Raw genomic sequence first — 17,605 nt, 5'->3', positions numbered from 1 at the left:
CCTGAGCAAGGATTCTTCAATAAAGTCGGTTCAAATTCCTGCATAAACAAAGGATTAAGGCAGACCAGAGGGGGAGGTTTATTTTTCAATTTAAATGGTGTAACAGGAGACTGTGGATTATGGCTACCAAGTCCAAGTTTCAATAAAGGAAGATGCGAGATAAAACAAAACATGTCTGTAATTAATAGCAGTCTAAGATATAAAACATAAATCATACGCACGATATTAGGCTGGAGTTATTATGCAGCTGATTTTTCTCACAAAAAAGACATCTGATAAACTCTGAAAATTGTCAAGTTTGTCAGAGGCATCCTTGAAATTTCCTGAATAGAAGGACGGGACCACAGAGCGTTTTGTTGCTGATTGCCAGCTGGGTCGTAAGAAAAGAGTTTACAGAAAAAGACACAAAGCTACGGTCGAACACGTCAATTTATTATCTACCAGTGCTGTCGTCTTCAGAGGCTGTAGCTCGCCTGAAGTGTCCAGAAGTACAAGGTGTTCAGCATTCTGAGACATTGTCAATGTGAGGAAAGTGAAGACCAAACCAACGAGACACATGAGCCGAAATGTGTAAACTGGGCTTGGAATGATCTGAAGGCAGATCTTTCAGAGGTTTTGTGGATTGGTGAGATCAGAGTGACTCTAGCTGGACCTTTCCCTGAACTACCACGTGCAGAAGCATCCTCTGATCACTGGCATAGGTTTGGGAGTCAATTCAACTGACGTTTATTTATGCAGCACAATTCATAATAACTACTGTTGATCTCCCCTCTTCAGGTCGGTGGGGAGTCCTTGCCTCAAGTGGATCGACAGACGGATCGGTGCGGCGTCAGCAGTGATGCGGTCGCTGTATCAGACTGTCGTGGTGAAGAGGGAGCTGAGTCGGGGCAAAGCTCTCGATTTACTGATTGATCTACGTTCCCACCCTCACCTATGGTCATGAGATTTGGGTCATGACCGAAAGGAAAAGATCGCAGAGACAAGCAGCCGAAATTTGCTTCCTTCGCAGGGTGGCTGGGCGCACCCTCCGAGATCAGGTGAGGAGCTCAGTTACTTGAGAGGAGCTCGGAGTAGAGTCGCTGCTCCTTCACGTCGAAAGGAGCCAGCTGAGGTGGCTAGGGCATCTGTTCCGGATGCCTCCTGGTCGCCTCCCTCGGGAGGTGTTCAAGACATGTCCTATTGGGACAAGGCCTTGTGGAAGACCCAGGACATGGGTGGGCTGGTGGGACTATGTCTCCGAGCTGGCCTGGTGTCGCCTCGGGGACCCCCCAGAACAGCTGGAGGAGGTGTGTGTGGATCAGGAAGTCTGGACATCTCTGCTGAGACTGCTGCCCCCGTGACCCGGCCCCGGATAAAGCGGAAGAAAATAGATGGATACTGTTGTGCTTTCCAGAGATGCAAAATACAGCAGTACAGGGTAAAACACATACATTTACAATTCATATGTACAGTACAGTATATAAAACAATAGTTGAAGCAAAAAATCATGCCCCACTAGTTTTTGAAGGCCTGGCTAAAGAGGTTCAGCACAATTTGACTCAAATTGTGCTAAAGACTGAGAGGAGCTGACAGACAGAGGGAGGCGCTGCTACAGAAAAGACTCTGTCTCTTTTAGATTGTAGATGGTCAGCTGACCTCAGAGCCCTCGGCGTGAGGAGGGTAAGGCTACAGGTCAGTCAAATAGGATGAGCCTAAACGGTGCAGACACTTAAAAACAATGAACAGAATCTTTAATTACTGAGAGCTGACAGGAAACCAGTGCAGGCTGCACAGAGCAGGACGATGTGCTCACACTGTTTAGTTTTAGTAAGAAGCCGAGTTTCAGTTCATCTTCAACTCAAAACGGTCCCACTAAGTCATCTTTAATAATACCTGCCCACATCAGTACACCACCTCCATCTTACTGGCATCAAAGTCTGAGCGGAGCATATGAACGTTACTGATCCAGCCATGGGCCCATTTATCAGTCTGTCAAGAGTCACTCTCATCTTATCAGTCTTTCACAGTTCATTTACATCTTTTTCTCTATTTACAGCTTTGTTGGCGATTAGCAACAAAACCTTTGATGGGGTTCTGTGGATTCTTCCCAATATTTATTTATTTAAAATTTCAAGTTCAAGGGCAGAATCTCTCTTGGCCTCTCTTTTTGACTTTTCAGAGTCTTTCTTTTCCTTCCCGTCATGATCATTCTCCCGCCTGCCTCAGAGTGTGAGCCCACACCTCCTTTAATCACACAGAGACGCGTCCGATCCAGCCCTCTTTCAATTTGCCACAGTTTGGAGATTGAAAATGTGAAACGATGGTTAAACCTACTTGTGTAACGATTAATAAAGATGTGTTCTGGCCACCAGCGATCGACGGGAAAGTGGTTTACTTCCTGAACGACACAGTACGTGACCAAACTAAATCAAAGGAGGGAAAAGCATTTCGAGTGTGTTACTTTAATATAGAAACCCTCCTGCTTTCTTTCGCTGCATGGTCTTCGAGCTCCTTTGTGCCCCCGCTTCAAATGCATGTCTCCAATTTGCACTATATAGACTCGTAATGTCAGCAGCTTCTTTGTCATGAGCCGAGTGAAGCTTAGTCCTCCGCTTATAGGTGACATTATTACCGCGCAGAAGAAGAGACAGACCAGACAACATAAGAGGAGACGTTTAAGTCCAGGGTCGAGGCTGTAATGAAAAATGGCATTTCAGCAATGGAGGGCTGATAATGGATATGATTATGCAATGGTGAACAGTTATTCTCTGCAGTCCTATATTATTTTGATATATACTTTGTGTCTTCTTGGTGGGCCAGAATGGAAAATAATAAGCGAACTGAGAGCCGAGCGCTGTAAAGTTTTTCATGTACAGAGCCAATGTGCAGACAGACTTATAATGAGACACGGCAGGTGAAAGGATTGATTTTTCGCGCAGTGGTCAATGTTGAATCTGTCTGCTCTGTCAGTCAACCTGTTTTGCCTAACAACTAGGGGTGTAAGGTACTTGGAGGGCACGGTTCAGTATTTTTTCGGTATGTTATTCTTTAAAAACATGCAGGGCCTGATTTACTAGGCCTGGCGCTAAATTGCGAGTGGTACCTAATATTAGCCTTTGCTATTTTCTTTAGATACATTAGGCACTGTGCATATTTTTCGTGCCAAAGATGTGATATGTAAATGAGTTTACTGAGCAGAGGAGAACTGCTGTTTCTGTTTACACGCCTGAGCGCCTTTGAGGTAAAGGTATGTTTGTATATGTAAGGATTAAACAACAAGGAGCCGTGCATTAGACAGTTATGAAGCACGACGCGGAGTCAAGAACACCGCAACACGTGCATTATGACTGTCTAATGCACGGCTCTGAATAATCCGCTTATACCACGCTCCCACAAACTTAAGGGGACTATACAGAGTTTAAAATTATGTATTTTCCTCCCCTACATGTTCCAGCCCATCCAATGTGTACAATGAGCTCAGACCTGTTCACGACAACTGCCTCTAAAATCCTGCACTGTCACTCAGAAAGTTGTTACTTCGGGTCCTAAGTGCCGTCACGCACGAGCTTAAAGGGATATTTCAGGATGTTTGACATAGGGCCTCATTTCCTAGTTTTCCAGAGTCTTGCTGATTTCTGGAGATATTTTTATGTAATTCATGCAGTTCTTTTATTTGAAGAGTTTCGTGGCGCTAGGCTTGTGATTGGCTAGTGCATTTCTATGGTATCAGCTAGCCTGCATTAAAAACAGTGTGACCCGCTCCACAGAGCACCTGAGGCAAATCACTTATAACACCAGACTAACCATATAAATGTTTGTGTAGATAGAATATGTTTTGGAGTAAAACTGACCTTGCATCACATGAATGATCGCATTTTCAGCGACTATTTTCTAGCAGATCACTCCGCCGCTGCGTAGCTTATACAACCACGAAGCTGATGCTGCTCAAATATAAGGTCTTTTAAATGCAAAATGGTTCAAATTATTCTCTCGACACAAACATTTATATGGTTAGTCTGGTGTTATAAGTGATTTGCCTCAGGTGCACTGTGGAGCGGGTCAGACTGTTTTTAATGCAGGCTAGCTGATGTCGTAGAAATGCGCTAGCCTTGCACTAGCCTAGCGCCACGAAACTCTTCAAATATAAGAACTGCATGAATTACAAAAAAAATATCTCCAGAAATCAGCAACACTCTGGATAACTAGGAAATGAGGCCCTATGTCAAAAATCCTGAAATATCCCTTTAATATGCACTTACACATACACAGGTCAGTTACCATATGCAGTTACACATGACTTGAGGTGGCAGTAGTTATCCCAGTGGTTTAACTACCGGACTACGTGCGCGGTTATACGAAAATAACGCACGCCTGTTAGCCTTGGAGTTCTCACTGATCGTGGTACAAAAGTCATGATGGACAAACTCTACAAATGGCCATTGATTGAAATACGAATATTTATTATTATGGCAAATCCAAAACACTGCCTGCCATTTGAGTCTGTCTCCAAACATGTTATCCTTATTTTCTGTACACCACATTGATAGTGCACGTTTAGATGCAGGGGAAAAACAGGACCTCCTCTCCTGCCCTCAGCTCATCCAGCTGTAGATACGAGCTGGATCAAGGTGCTGTGTGCTTCAGTGCACACAGGCCACAGCCAGAGTGGAGAGTCGGGAAAACCTGCAGAAAACTGACCTTCGCCGCTGATTTGGTTTTGATCATAGACTCCTCGAAAGCGGAAGGAAAAGAAATGCGAATCAGGGCGGCTGCAGGATGCCCGGCTCGCACTCGCTCATTGGAGACGCCCCGTGGATGAAAGGAAGATAAGAAAACTGGACTCACTGTACACCTACAAGCCTACAAGGATCACAGTCATCATTACAGATCAGCACTCACATCTGCCCGCACAGCTTTATATTCTGGTATCATTCACTCTGGATCCTCCAACCCCCGGACTCTCTTTGCCACAGTCAATAAACTACTCAAACCCATTGACAATATCACTCACTCATTCACCACGGACAAATGCAATAACTTCATAGACTACTTTAAATCCAAAATTGACAACATTCACCAAGAGCTCTCCACGAACATCTCTCCCAGTACAGACCCTCAACCCGACTCATCCCTTCCATCTCACTCCACTCTCTCCTCCCTATCAGTCATTACAGAATCTGACCTCATTAACCAATTCAATAAAATTCACCTCACAACCTGCCCACTGGACCCCATCCCATCTGCACTGGTCAAGCTCTGCCTTCCCTGCCTCAGCCCACTCATCATGGACATCATCAACTCCTCTCTCACCTCTGGAATAGTTCCCTCCTCCTTCAAAGTTGCCGCCATCCCACCAATATTTAAAAATCTCCAACCTTCCCTTTCTGTCAAAAAGCCTGGAACGCTCGGTCGGCTCTCAACTAAAACATCACCTCCTCTCCAATCAGCTCTACGAAACCTTTCAGTCTGGATTCCGCACTCATCACTCAACAGAAACTGCACTACTCAAAGTATCAAATGACCTCCTCCTCGCTCCGACTCTGGTTCGATCTCCATTCTCCTCCTACTTGACCTCTCCGCTGCCTTCGACACCATCCACCACTCCATCCTTCTCCAACGCCTACAACACCTCGGCATCACTGGCTCAGCTCTCTCCTGGTTCACCTCCTACCTCACCAACAGATCTCAATTCATATCCATCAACAACAGCACGTCTCACTCCATACCAGTCAACCGTGGAGTCCCTCAGGGCTCGGTGCTTGGTCCCCTTCTGTTTATCCTGTACATGCTTCCCCTTGGACTTATCATTCACAATCATGGACTACAATTCCACAGTTACGCAGACGACACACAACTCTACCTCAGCACCAGATCCATCACTCCTGCCACAGTATCCACCATCACAAACTGCCTCTCTGCAATAAAATCCTGGATGAACACCAACTTCCTCAAACTCAACTGCAATAAATCTGAAATCATCGTCATTGGTCCCAAATCACTCCTCCCCTCCTCCCAAGACTTCACTCTCTCCGTCGATGGCCACACAGTCACCACCTCTCCCCAGATCCGAAATCTTGGTTTCATTTTCGACCCCACACTCACATTCAAGCCCCACATCCGACAGATCACCAAAACTGCCTTTTTCCACCTCCGTAACATCGCTCGCCTCCGCCCCACCCTCTCCACATCTGCTGCTGAAACTCTGATCCATGCATTTATCACATCCAGACTCGACGACTGCAATAGCCTCCTGTACGGTCTCCCCTCCTCTGATTTACAAAAACTGCAATATGTTCAAAACTCTGCCGCCCGCCTCCTCACCCACACCCGCTCCAGAGACCACATCACCCCCGTCCTCCAGCAGCTTCACTGGCTCCCCGTACAACAGTGCATCCATTACAAAGTTCTGCTCATCACCTACAAAGCCCTCAACAATCTGGCCCCTTCATACCTCACGACGGGATGGGCGGTGGCGTTGTAGGAGGTCCCTACAACGCCACCGCCCATCCCGTCGCCTCCGCTCTGCCGACTTAAACCTTCTCAAACCCATCACCAAATCAAAGCACCGAACCTTGGGGGACCGAGCCTTAGCCATCGCCATCGCCATCGCCGCCCCCACCCTTTGGAACTCACTCGCCATCCACATCAGAAACTCAGACTCACTGGCCACCTACAAAAAACTGCTCAAAACACACATGTTTCAGCTCACCTACAACCAACAATAGCTCTGCCATCTTTGTTTGTTCGTCTCATCTGTAAAGTGTCTTTGTGTCCCCCGAAAAGCGCTATATAAGACTTATGTATTATTATTATTATTATAAGATGCGAACAGTTGTGTCTCCTTCAGTATCACCAATACGCCGTACACAGACCCAGAGCTTTTAACTTTAAAAGGCCGTGGGAAGCCGTCCTGAAGCTGTTTGATGGACAGCTGCTGTTAGCTGCTCCAGTTCAGTTCATAAGAGGGATTTTCCACAGACGAGTAAACAGTGGCGCTACTTAAAGGCGAACATTTAATTGTTAAAATAAGTTGTTTGCAAACAGTTCGTCTCAATGTCCTGGCAGAGGAATCATGATGGCGGCTAATGACCGACCAAACGAGTGACAATCAATGGATAAAGAGATCAGCAAAGGACAGCAGGTTCTATGGGTGATCCACAGCAGATCCAATACACAGTGAGTGTAGTGTTTTCATGCTTATGCTGTGGAGTAAAGTCGGGCTGTGAATGTGACTCCTTTGTATGTTGCTATCATTTGTGTGTGTCTTGATAGATTCGGTCCACGTTTCTGAGAATCTGCAGACTTGCAGTGGTCTAGGTAAAAGCATGTAGGGCAGGACTACAGAACATTTATAGAGCTGTGGTTTCCAAACATTGGACCAGGAACAGCGTAAAAAGCAGAACAAATGGTAAAACGATCTGAAAACAAAACATCACTTTACAGATTCTTTTGCCATAATTGTGCGGTAAAACACATTGTAAGTGCCAACATATTTGCTGATTTATTTCATTGCCCTAAGGCTGGACATTCGAAACTGTTGGAAGCAGGAAGGCAGTGACGGTTACTCCGCTTGGAACACAGATCTGATTATGTGTGAAATTGGATAGCAAAATGAATAAACCTCAAGTTAATAAGGGAGGGAGACTCAGGAAAACCTGCAGAGAAGTCGCACATCCCGGTTTTGCGCATAAGCAAGGTTAAAATCCAATTTGCCGTCTAATCTCGCCTTCATCCTGCCGTCCAAAGCTGTGGCGAAACAAAACAACGGAGAAACCCCTGCGCTCTTTATGATGCCAAAGATCTGCCAGCAAAACGCTCACATCGAGCCAACGGCACTCACCGGTCGATGATCCCGCACATATCAATCTTGAGGTGGCTGTAGTTCCCCAGAAGCCTTTGCTGCACCTTGATGAGGTCGACGGGCTGGCTATCCACAGACAGGAGCCGCATGCAGCCCTGGAACGCACCGAAGGGGTTCGAACACTCGGGGGCGCTCTCCTCGGGTGGGCAACCTGAGGAACAAATGAGACGCACATTTAGAATTCGCCCGGGGTTGAAATACACGTCGTATTTTCCACGCTTTCGTTGTGGAATGCTATGTAGCTATTAGCGGGACAGTAAAAGAAGTTTTCATTTTTAGCTAACAGAATGCTAGCGAATCGATAATGCCATGATGAACACACTTTGAACGCGGAGCTGCGATGGATTATGGGCTAAGACAATGTGGAGGATAGGTGTGTGCTTCATCTATGAGGCAAAATGAAATGGGTGCTTCAGCTGTAGAAGAACAAACAAACAAAGCTGCAGTGAATGAAGCGAACGACCACTCCCGGAAAGTTTTTGACGAGGGAATGCGGTCACAAAGAAAATGCTCACAAAAGTCGATTTTGCGTGACACATCCCCTTTAACAAATAGCCAACGGAAACAAAGAGGTTGGGGAGCAGTAATTGCAGGTCTTTGTTGGCGCAAAAGTCAGGACGGCGCTGACAGGAGCCTTTGGAAGCCGCGTGAAGCTTGCAGTCCGATATTGGCACGCGCTGAGGCCTCGTTAGCACAGGCTCCTGTCCATAGATCCTTATTCAATGGGAAACTGTGCAGAGAGCATCCAAGACCCAGCTCTGCATGGCCTCTCTGAGATAAAGCATTCCCTGTGCTGTAGGTGTGTTGTGTGTTTAAAATTGCACTTACATTCATGTTATTTTCCCTTCAAACACTTTGTTAGATTTATCTTTGGGTCAATCCATGTAGCTTCCTCATAAATAAGGTTATTACATAGAACACAACTAATAAACAATCCATCTCTCGCTAAACTTAATCCTCTCATGGCGAAGTCAAATCACTTTCTCTGGTTCAGCCCCAGTTTCAGCCCTGGTTTAGAAACTGATCCAGGGCCTCGTTGGCGCAGTAGGCCGCGCGTCAGTCTCATAATCTGAAGGTCGTGAGTTCGAGCCTCACACGGGGCACAGCCTTTTACTCAAATGCTGTCCGTTCACTAAACAAACACAGTTCAAGCTCCAGAACAAAGGCCTTTAGAACAAAGATTATGGAGGAGATTAGCCCCGGAATAGCTCAGGTTTAGTCCCAGTTTAGGACGGTGCCCGGGGCCTCGTTGGCGCAGTAGGCAGCGCGTCAGTCTCATAATCTGAAGGTCGTGAGTTCGAGCCTCACACGGGGCACAGCCTTTTACTCAAACTCTGTCCTTTCACCGAACAAACATGGTTTAAGATCCACAACAAAGGCCTTTAGAACAAAGATTAAGGAGGAGATTAGCCCCAGAATAGCCCTGGTTTATTCCCACATTAGCAACCATTTAGCACCCGTTTTTGCCCGTCTTTAGCACAGGTTTAGCACAGGTATAGTCCCAGTTTAGGTTGTGACCCAGGGCCTCGTTGGCGCAGTAGGCAGCGTGTCAGTCTCATAATCTGAAGGTCGTGAGTTCGAGCCTCACACGGGGCACAGCTTTTTACTCAATGGGCGAGGAACGTGCTTCTCTATGGTCCTCATGGTGGGGAGCTGACATTTCTGTAATACCAACCCCCTTGTGACCAGGGGCGACTCCAAAAGACACTTGGTAGACAGGATTCTAATGGGACTTCAGACCTCCCTAGAATTTAAACTTAAAAGCCTGGCTCCAAAGAGTTTCATTTTTTCTAAAAATCGCTTAAGCTCTGAAGCTCTGTGGAGGCGCTGCCTTTTTGCCCTTTCAAGGAACAGGCTTCGTAGGAGGAGATTGAGCAGCCATGAAAGTTTCACAGACGACTCAGGGGCCATTACTATGAATGGGGCTGAATGGGTAATCATCTATCTCTAATTATAATATCTATGCTTTTACTCAAACTCTGTCCTTTCACCGAACAAACATGGTTTAAGCTCCACAAGCTCGTCATTTGTGTTTCATGAACCAGGCTCACACGGAGTCTGAATCACAACTTTGGAAATGGAATCAGGCCGAAAACATAGTTAACACAATTATATTTAAGATCTTGCAAAAGATTGTACCCAGTATTCTTTAGTTTGGCCATTTTTGCCTCTTTTTGCTTTGTCTCGACACTTCCTTTATACAGTATTGACCAGAGGTGGGAGACTCGAGTCACATGACTTGACTCGAGTCAGACTCGAGTCGCAATTTTAGGGACTTGAGACTTACTTGACCAAAGCTGCAAAAAGACTTGACTTGGGACTTGCTGTTTGTGACTCGAGACTTAAAATGGACTTGAGGCCAGTGACTCTCAATGACTCGCTGTAAATTTATAGTTATTATTTACGTGAGTGAAACTGTCGAAAGATTGGGATTCATTGCGTAAAAACGGCGCATCTATGTTTACATATGGTAATTAGCCATGCGTGTTCGGTTTCCTGACACAGCGCTTCTAATCAATACAGCGCGTAAAGGCAGGAGGAAATACGAGGTCGAAATACGTGCATTAAAAGTTTTCTAAACAGAGTGAAGAGGTGGAGGTCCAGAACCACGATGCGTAAGAGCTGATTAATCAACAGAAATCTTGGGGCTTTTCGATGTTTTAAGGCGTTCACACAAAGTTTACAGCATTTAGTGATTATATTACACATCCGCACACAGCCCAGTGACAGCGGGACTGAAGGCTACACGGAATCTACTTTGAGCAGGGGCGAATCCGAGTATACAGGGGCTGGGGCATTACAGGGGAACCACTGACAGAAAAACTGCCAGAAACTAACTTAAAATGCTGTCCCAGCAATTTTGTACATAGACTGTTTATTTATAATACATATATTTTGAATGTTGTGGCGTCTAAATATTAATTAGACTTTAAATCCAAATCCATGAGTTTTTAAAAGTTTGATTTTAGCCTAAATTTTCAAAATTACGGTATCTTGAGAAAGCACTTATTATTTTCAAGATTAAACACATGAAAAGTAGACACACTGGCATTTGTGACATGAGGTCACTTGCCGGCTAAAGCAAGACTTGACTTGACTTGACAAAAGCTATGACTTGACTTGACTTGACTTGAGCCCATGACCGATTGACTTGGACTTGCTTGGGACTTGGACCTTCACGACTTGGACTTGACCCGAGACTTGCATTTAGTGACTTATACCCACCTCTGGTATTGACTCTCCTGGTAGAGCCCGAAGCCCGTTCATTTAAACAGAGAATGAGGTCAAATGTTCGCTGCTAAAATCTGATCTGATCTGTTTAGTAGAGTGATTTGTGTAAATGTCCAATGTTTTTCATTTTCACCAACATGTCAACACTGCACCGTTTCTCTGCGCGGCTGAAAATGTATTTGTATTCGTGTTGTATTTGATTGTAATTGATGTTAACTTATAGGAGGAAAGTGGCGGGCCGAATTCATGGCGGTGCCCACGCAAACTTCCGGAATACGGTGAATATTTTCACTTCCTTATTGGACACCAACAGGAAGTGGCATAGATAGAAGACGACAATTTTAAACTGTTGCTGTGCCAACCATGTTAAGTCAATGGGAAATGAGTCAAACTGCTCTGAACTTTACCTTCATCTCTGTCACTTCCTGTCAGCAGCTTAAAAAGTCAAATAAAAAACTGGTGTTATCCTTTAATAAATAAGTCATATTTTCAAAAGCATTAAAACCTGTCATATAACAGTTAAAGTAACTGTTAATATGTGTCTTAAAGGGATTTGGGCTGGGCTAAAAGGGGGACTCATCTCCTACATCAACACAGACTCAGTGACTGGTCTGGGGCTGTTGTTTCAAAGCTCTTTGTTGTGGAGCTTAAACCATGTTTGTTCGGTGAAAGGACAACGTTTGAGTAAAAGGCTGTGCCCCGTGTGAGGCTCGAACTCACGACCTTCAGATTATGAGACTGACGCGCTGCCTACTGCGCCAACGAGGCCCCGGGACAGTTGCAAACCAAGGCTAAGAGTGATTGAACCAGATCGAGCAAGTGTTTTAACTTCGCCATGAGAGGATTAAGCTCTTCAGATGGAGAGGTGAGGAAAGTAGTGCTGTGACATTCATGACTGACCGGCTCTTTTGAACGACTCTTTAAGGTGAACGGTTCGAACTGGATCTCTCTCTCATGTTTTCAGTCATTTTTAGTTGTGGCGCAAGATTTTATTCCAAAACACATTTTTCAAAGAGTATATATCAGTCCCATTGTAATTTTAGATTATTTCAATCACCTCGTAGATGTTGTGATTAAAATGTTATATTAAAAAGATCCAGTCTTTTGAATGTCTCTTTGAAATGAACGAATCCCCAGGGCCCCATCCGTCTGTCAGACCAATTCGGATTTGGACACTATGTAGTTGCATATGCAATACAGTAGGTGGCAGCATGCGCTTTTGTTTGGCTTGCAGTCCGCTAATAACCTCAAAGAAGAAGAAGAACAGCTGTCAGTGATGTCACTTCCCCTTCCCCTGGGTAAGGACGGTCAAATTGGGCAAATGCTGCTGAAGCTCTAGTTCACTAACTGCATAGAGATCTAATGCTCCGTCCACACCAAACTCGATTTGGGCGTCAAAAACGCGCGTCACGCCCGTTGTTGGACGCCTGTGCTTATTGAAGTCAGACGCTCGTCACAAATGTCACCGAGCGTCAGACGCTCTGGCCGCGCGTCAGCTCAGAGTGCGTTCGTAGCATCTTGGAAGCAGCTGTTGCCTGAAAAATACACCTGCTACATCTCATTGTTGATTAAAAGTCTGCAATAAACCACAAATGCGTGAAGGCCGGCTCAGTGTGTGATCGTCATAAAGCCTGCTCTTTGTCATTACGGCTTCATTGACGTTATTAATGCTTGTTATCATGGGAGAAAACCGGAGCTCAATGCGAGCTAACTGAGCCAACAAGCTATGGTTTTCTCCCGGAGCTAATTGTAGATGATGTGAGTAATAAACTACAACATCAGCCCAGCTCAGTGCGTGATCATTGTTCTTTATTGACTTTATTTGTGCATATTTCTTGTTTTCACGTGAGGACCGGAGGTTTAGCTTAGCATTAGCTTTCTCCGGTGGTAATGCTACAACAGGCGTCCTCGAGGCTCAAACACATTCCCAGCGCAGATTCAGCCTCTGAAATAACCTTTCTTGTCGCCGCCTCTAATCCTGGGTGTTTAGATAAAGAAGCACTGATGTGTCTTTCCCAGAGTCCCAGAGCTGCTGTAGCTCCGGTTCACAAAGAAGCTACGTCCGTGACTTGCGACTTGTTTACATCTGTGGGGCTGGCGTAGAATCTGCCCCGGTGGCTCAGCTACAACGTACGTCACTATGGGGAGAAAGCTCCTGATTAGTCGACGCTCGCGAATTTCGCCAAAAAGTTCAACATTTCCCAACTCGAGCGTCGGCCGCGCTCGACGCCCTGGAGGCGCGTCAAACGCTCACCAAGCGCGAAAATCCTCAAAACGCGCCGCAGAGGAGGCGCGTGACGCGCTGCGGGACATCCTGACGCCCCCCGGAGGCGCGTCCTCCATGTATTTTAAATGTAAACCTGACGCTTTGGAGGCGCCAAAACGAGTTTGGTGTGGACGGAGCATAACAGTTGACCTCATGAAAGGTTAAGGATCAGGAGCTAGGGTTAGGACATAGAGGCTATAATTAGATGTTTTCAGATGCAGCCAAAGACTCCGCTCCCAGTAAAGAGCTGTAAATCCCATCACTAGAGGAATAGCCACTGGAGAAGAGCCAAAGATTACTCAAAGCTGTGCCAGCAGTTGTCCTCAATCTATGTCACTTCCTGTTGTTGTCCAATAAGGAAGTGATGAATAAAAATAAAGAAGGAAAAGCTGGGTACAATCTTCAGGAAGATCATAAATAGAATTGTGTTAACTATGTTTTAGCAAGCGTGTCTAATCTGCACTGCACAGTCGTGTTTCAGACTCAGTGTGAGCCTGGTTCATGAAACACAAATGACGAGCTTGTGGAGCTTAAACCATGTTTGTTCGGTGAAAGGACAGAGTTTGTGTAAAAGACTGTGCCCCGTGTGAGGCTCGAACTCACGACCTTCAGATTATGAGACTGACGCGCTGCCTACTGCGCCAACGAGGCTCAGGATCATACACTAAACTGGGACTAAACCTGGACTAAACCTGGGCTAAAGAGGGGGAAAACTGGTGCTAAATGGTAACTAATGTGGGAACAAACCAGGGCTATTCTGGAGCTAATCTCCTCCTTAATCTCTGTTCTAAAGGCCTTTGTTGTGGAGCTTAAACCATGTTTGTTCGGTGAAAGGACAGAGTTTGAGTTAAAGGCTGTGCCCCATGTGAGACTCGAACTCACGACCTTCAGATTATGAGACTGACGCTCTGCCTACTGAGGCCCTGCATCAGACTCTAAACCAGGGCTAAAAGTGGCGCTGAACCAGGACTTCATCAGGGCATGATCCTGTCTCCTATCTGCTTTTCCATGTGACCATCTCTGTTACTTTACATACTTCTACTTTATCAATGCAATACTGAACACACACATACACAATACTAGGATGAGCGAGACGTATAAGGTAATCAAAAATACCAAAAATGATGGCCTAAAACATATTCAGTAGCAGTTTGGGCTGAAATTGAGCACATTTTTTGGCTCAACAGTACATTTTTCTTTCCTCTGATGAAATGTTTGCAAATCTTGAAAAAATTAAATGTGCAGTATTTCTTCCCTCTGCGTTTGTGTCATTAAAATAGTATTTGGGCATTAAAATTGCATTACAAGTATTCAATCTGACTTGCTTCTGCTTGTATACACACGTAATATCCTCAGAATTCTTTAGGAGTGAAGATATTACTGCACGGACGTCGAAGTGCTCCTTAGGTGTTATTACGCCTTATAATATTCACGTAACTGTATTTAAATAGGGGAAAACATGGAAGAGCTTGGTCGCCTCTAACTTCACCCCGTTTGGGTCCATAGGAATATGCTGGGCGAGGCTAAATGCTAACTACATCGTAATTTCATCTGTGCAAAACACTACAGACACAGCGTCATAAAAAAAACATAACATTAAACTAGTCTCAAGTTATTCTACATTTTCACCTAAACCAGTTTAACAATTACATTTAGGCTATTCATGTATTATCATAATCAGCACTTAAATATTATTCAAATCACCAAGGTTCACCAAAAGAAGATAAAGCATCCCCACAATTTGAACAAAATGACTGACATGTGACTGGACTTATTCAGCATGATGGGAACATCTACAGAGGCTTTAGCAGACACCATGTTAGCACTTGATGGCCATAACCTTTTTTGTGTCTGTGGAGTAGGTACATACAGTGGTGAGAAAAAGTGAGTACACTGTGTGGAATTTAAATTGGTCTAAATTGGTCACGAAATGTGGTCTGATCGTTTCATCAAAATCATAAGAATGAATAAACAGTGTCTGCTTTAACTAATACCACCAAAACATTTACATTTGATCATATTGTTATCAGGATGAATCTTGGACCTTTCCTCTTTATAAAACTGCTGCAGTTCAGTGAGATTCAGGTGGTGTACTCACTTATACCCCCCTGTCCCGTGAATGTTTACATGTTATGGCCAATGAAAATATGATCAAATGTAAATGTTTGGATAAATGTTAGTAAATTAGTTAAAGCTGACACTCTTTTCAGCCCTAGTTTCAGCCCTGGTTTATAATCTGATTCAAGGCCTCGTTGGCGCAGTAGGCAGCGCTTCAGTCTCATAATTTGAAGGTCGTGAGCTTGAGCCTCACACGGGGCACGGACTTCTACTCAAACTCTGTCCTTTCACCTTTCACCGAACAAACATGGTTTAAGCTCCAGAACAAAGGCCTTCAGAACAAAGATTAAGGAGGAGATTAGCCCCAGAATAGCCCTGGTTTATTCCCACATTAGCAACCATATAGCACCAGTTTTTGCCCCTCTTTAGCACAGGTTTAGCACAGGTATAGTCCCAGTTTGGGTTGTGACCCAGGGCCTCGTTGGCGCAGTAGGCAGCGCGTCAGTCTCATAATCTGAAGGTCGTGAGTTCGAGCCTCACACGGGGCACAGCTTTTTACTCAATGGGCGAGGAACGTGCTTCTCTATGGTCCTCATGGTGGGGAGCTGACATTTCTGTAATACCAACCCCCTTGTGACCAGGGGCGACTCCAAAAGACACTTGGTAGACAGGATTCTAATGGGACTTCAGACCTCCCTAGAATTTAAACTTAAAAGCCTGACTCCAAAGAGTTTCATTTTTTCTAAATATCGCTTAAGCTCTGGAGCTCTGTGGAGGAACAAGCTTCGTAGGAGGAGATTGAGCAGCCATGTAAGTTTCACAGACGACTCGGGGGCCAATACTATGATTGGGGCTGGACCAAAGATTGAGCCAAAGATTACTCAAAGCTGCGCCAGCAGTTGTCCTCTATCTATGTCACTTCCTGTTGTTGTCCAATAAGGAAGTGATAAATAAAAATAAAGAAAGAAGATCATAAATAGAATTGTGTTTACTATGTTTTAGCAAGCATTGTGTCTAATGTGTCATCTGCACTGCACAGTCGTGATTCAGACTCAGTGTGAGCCTGGTTCATGAAACACAAATGACGAGCTTGTGGAGCTTAAACCATGTTTGTTCGGTGAAAGGACAGAGTTTGTGTAAAAGACTGTGCCCCGTGTGAGTATCGAACTCACGACCTTCAGATTATGAGACTGACGCGCTGCCTACTGCGCCAACGAGGCTCAGGATCAGACTCGAAACTGGGACTAAACCTGGACTAAACCTGGGCTAAAGAGGGGGAAAACTGGTGCTAAATGGTTACTAATGTGGGAACAAACCAGGGCTATTCTGGGGCTATTCTCCTACTTAATCTTTGTTCTAAAGGCCTTTGTTGTGGAGTTTAAACCATGTTTGTTCGGTGAAAGGACAGAGTTTGAGTAAAAGGCTGTGCCCCATGTGAGACTTGAACTCACGACCTTCAGATTATGAGACTGACCCTCTGCCTACTGAGGCCCTGCATCAGACTCTAAACCAGGGCTAAAAGTGGAGCTGAACCAGGACTTCATCAGGGCATGATCCTGTCTCCTATCTGTACTTCCATGTGACCATCTCTGTTAATTTACATACTTCTACTTTATCAATGCAATACTGAACCCACACATACACAATACTAGGATGAGCGAGACATATAAGGTAATCAAAAATACCAAAAATGATGGCCTAAAACATATTCAGTAGCAGTTTGGGCTGAAATTGAGTATTTTTTTGGCTCAACAGTACTTTTTCTTTCCTCTGTTTGATGAAATGTTTGCAAATCTTGAAAAAATTAAATCTGCAGCATTTTTTCCCTCTGCATTAAAATAGTATTTGGGCATTAAAATTGCATTACAAATATTCAATCTGACTTGCTTCTGCTTGTATACACACGTAAAATCTTCAGAATTCTTTAGGAGTGAAGATATTACCGCGCGGACGTCGAAGTGCTCCTAAGGTGTTATTACGCCTTATAATATATAGTACCCTTTTTTATCCGCTTAAAAATTGACATCTTTAATTTTGTGTGCCTATACTTGGATCGTGTAACTATTCACGTAACTGTATTTAAATAGGGGAAAACATGGAAGAGCTTGGTCGCTTCTAACTTCACCCCCGTTTGGGTCCATAGGAATATGCTGGGCGAGGCTAAATGCTAACTACATCGTAATTTCATCTGTGCAAAACACTACAGACAC

General features: G+C 44.8%; 1 protein-coding gene across 1 annotated transcript in view; it reads right to left on the bottom strand.

Moving 5' to 3' along the window:
- Positions 1-17,605, bottom strand: part of LOC306977344 (contactin-associated protein-like 4) — a 330,278-nt gene that overhangs the window by 146,816 nt on the left and 165,857 nt on the right. The window contains exon 10 of the mRNA XM_079575645.1: positions 7,820-7,991. Within this exon, the coding sequence (XP_079431771.1) occupies positions 7,820-7,991 (172 nt within the window). The remainder of the gene's footprint in view (positions 1-7,819; positions 7,992-17,605) is intronic.

This window comes from Gobius niger (assembly GCF_951799975.1).
Source record: "Gobius niger genome assembly, chromosome: 17".
Taxonomy (NCBI): domain Eukaryota; kingdom Metazoa; phylum Chordata; class Actinopteri; order Gobiiformes; family Gobiidae; genus Gobius; species Gobius niger.
This window is presented reverse-complemented; position numbering and strand designations above follow the sequence as displayed.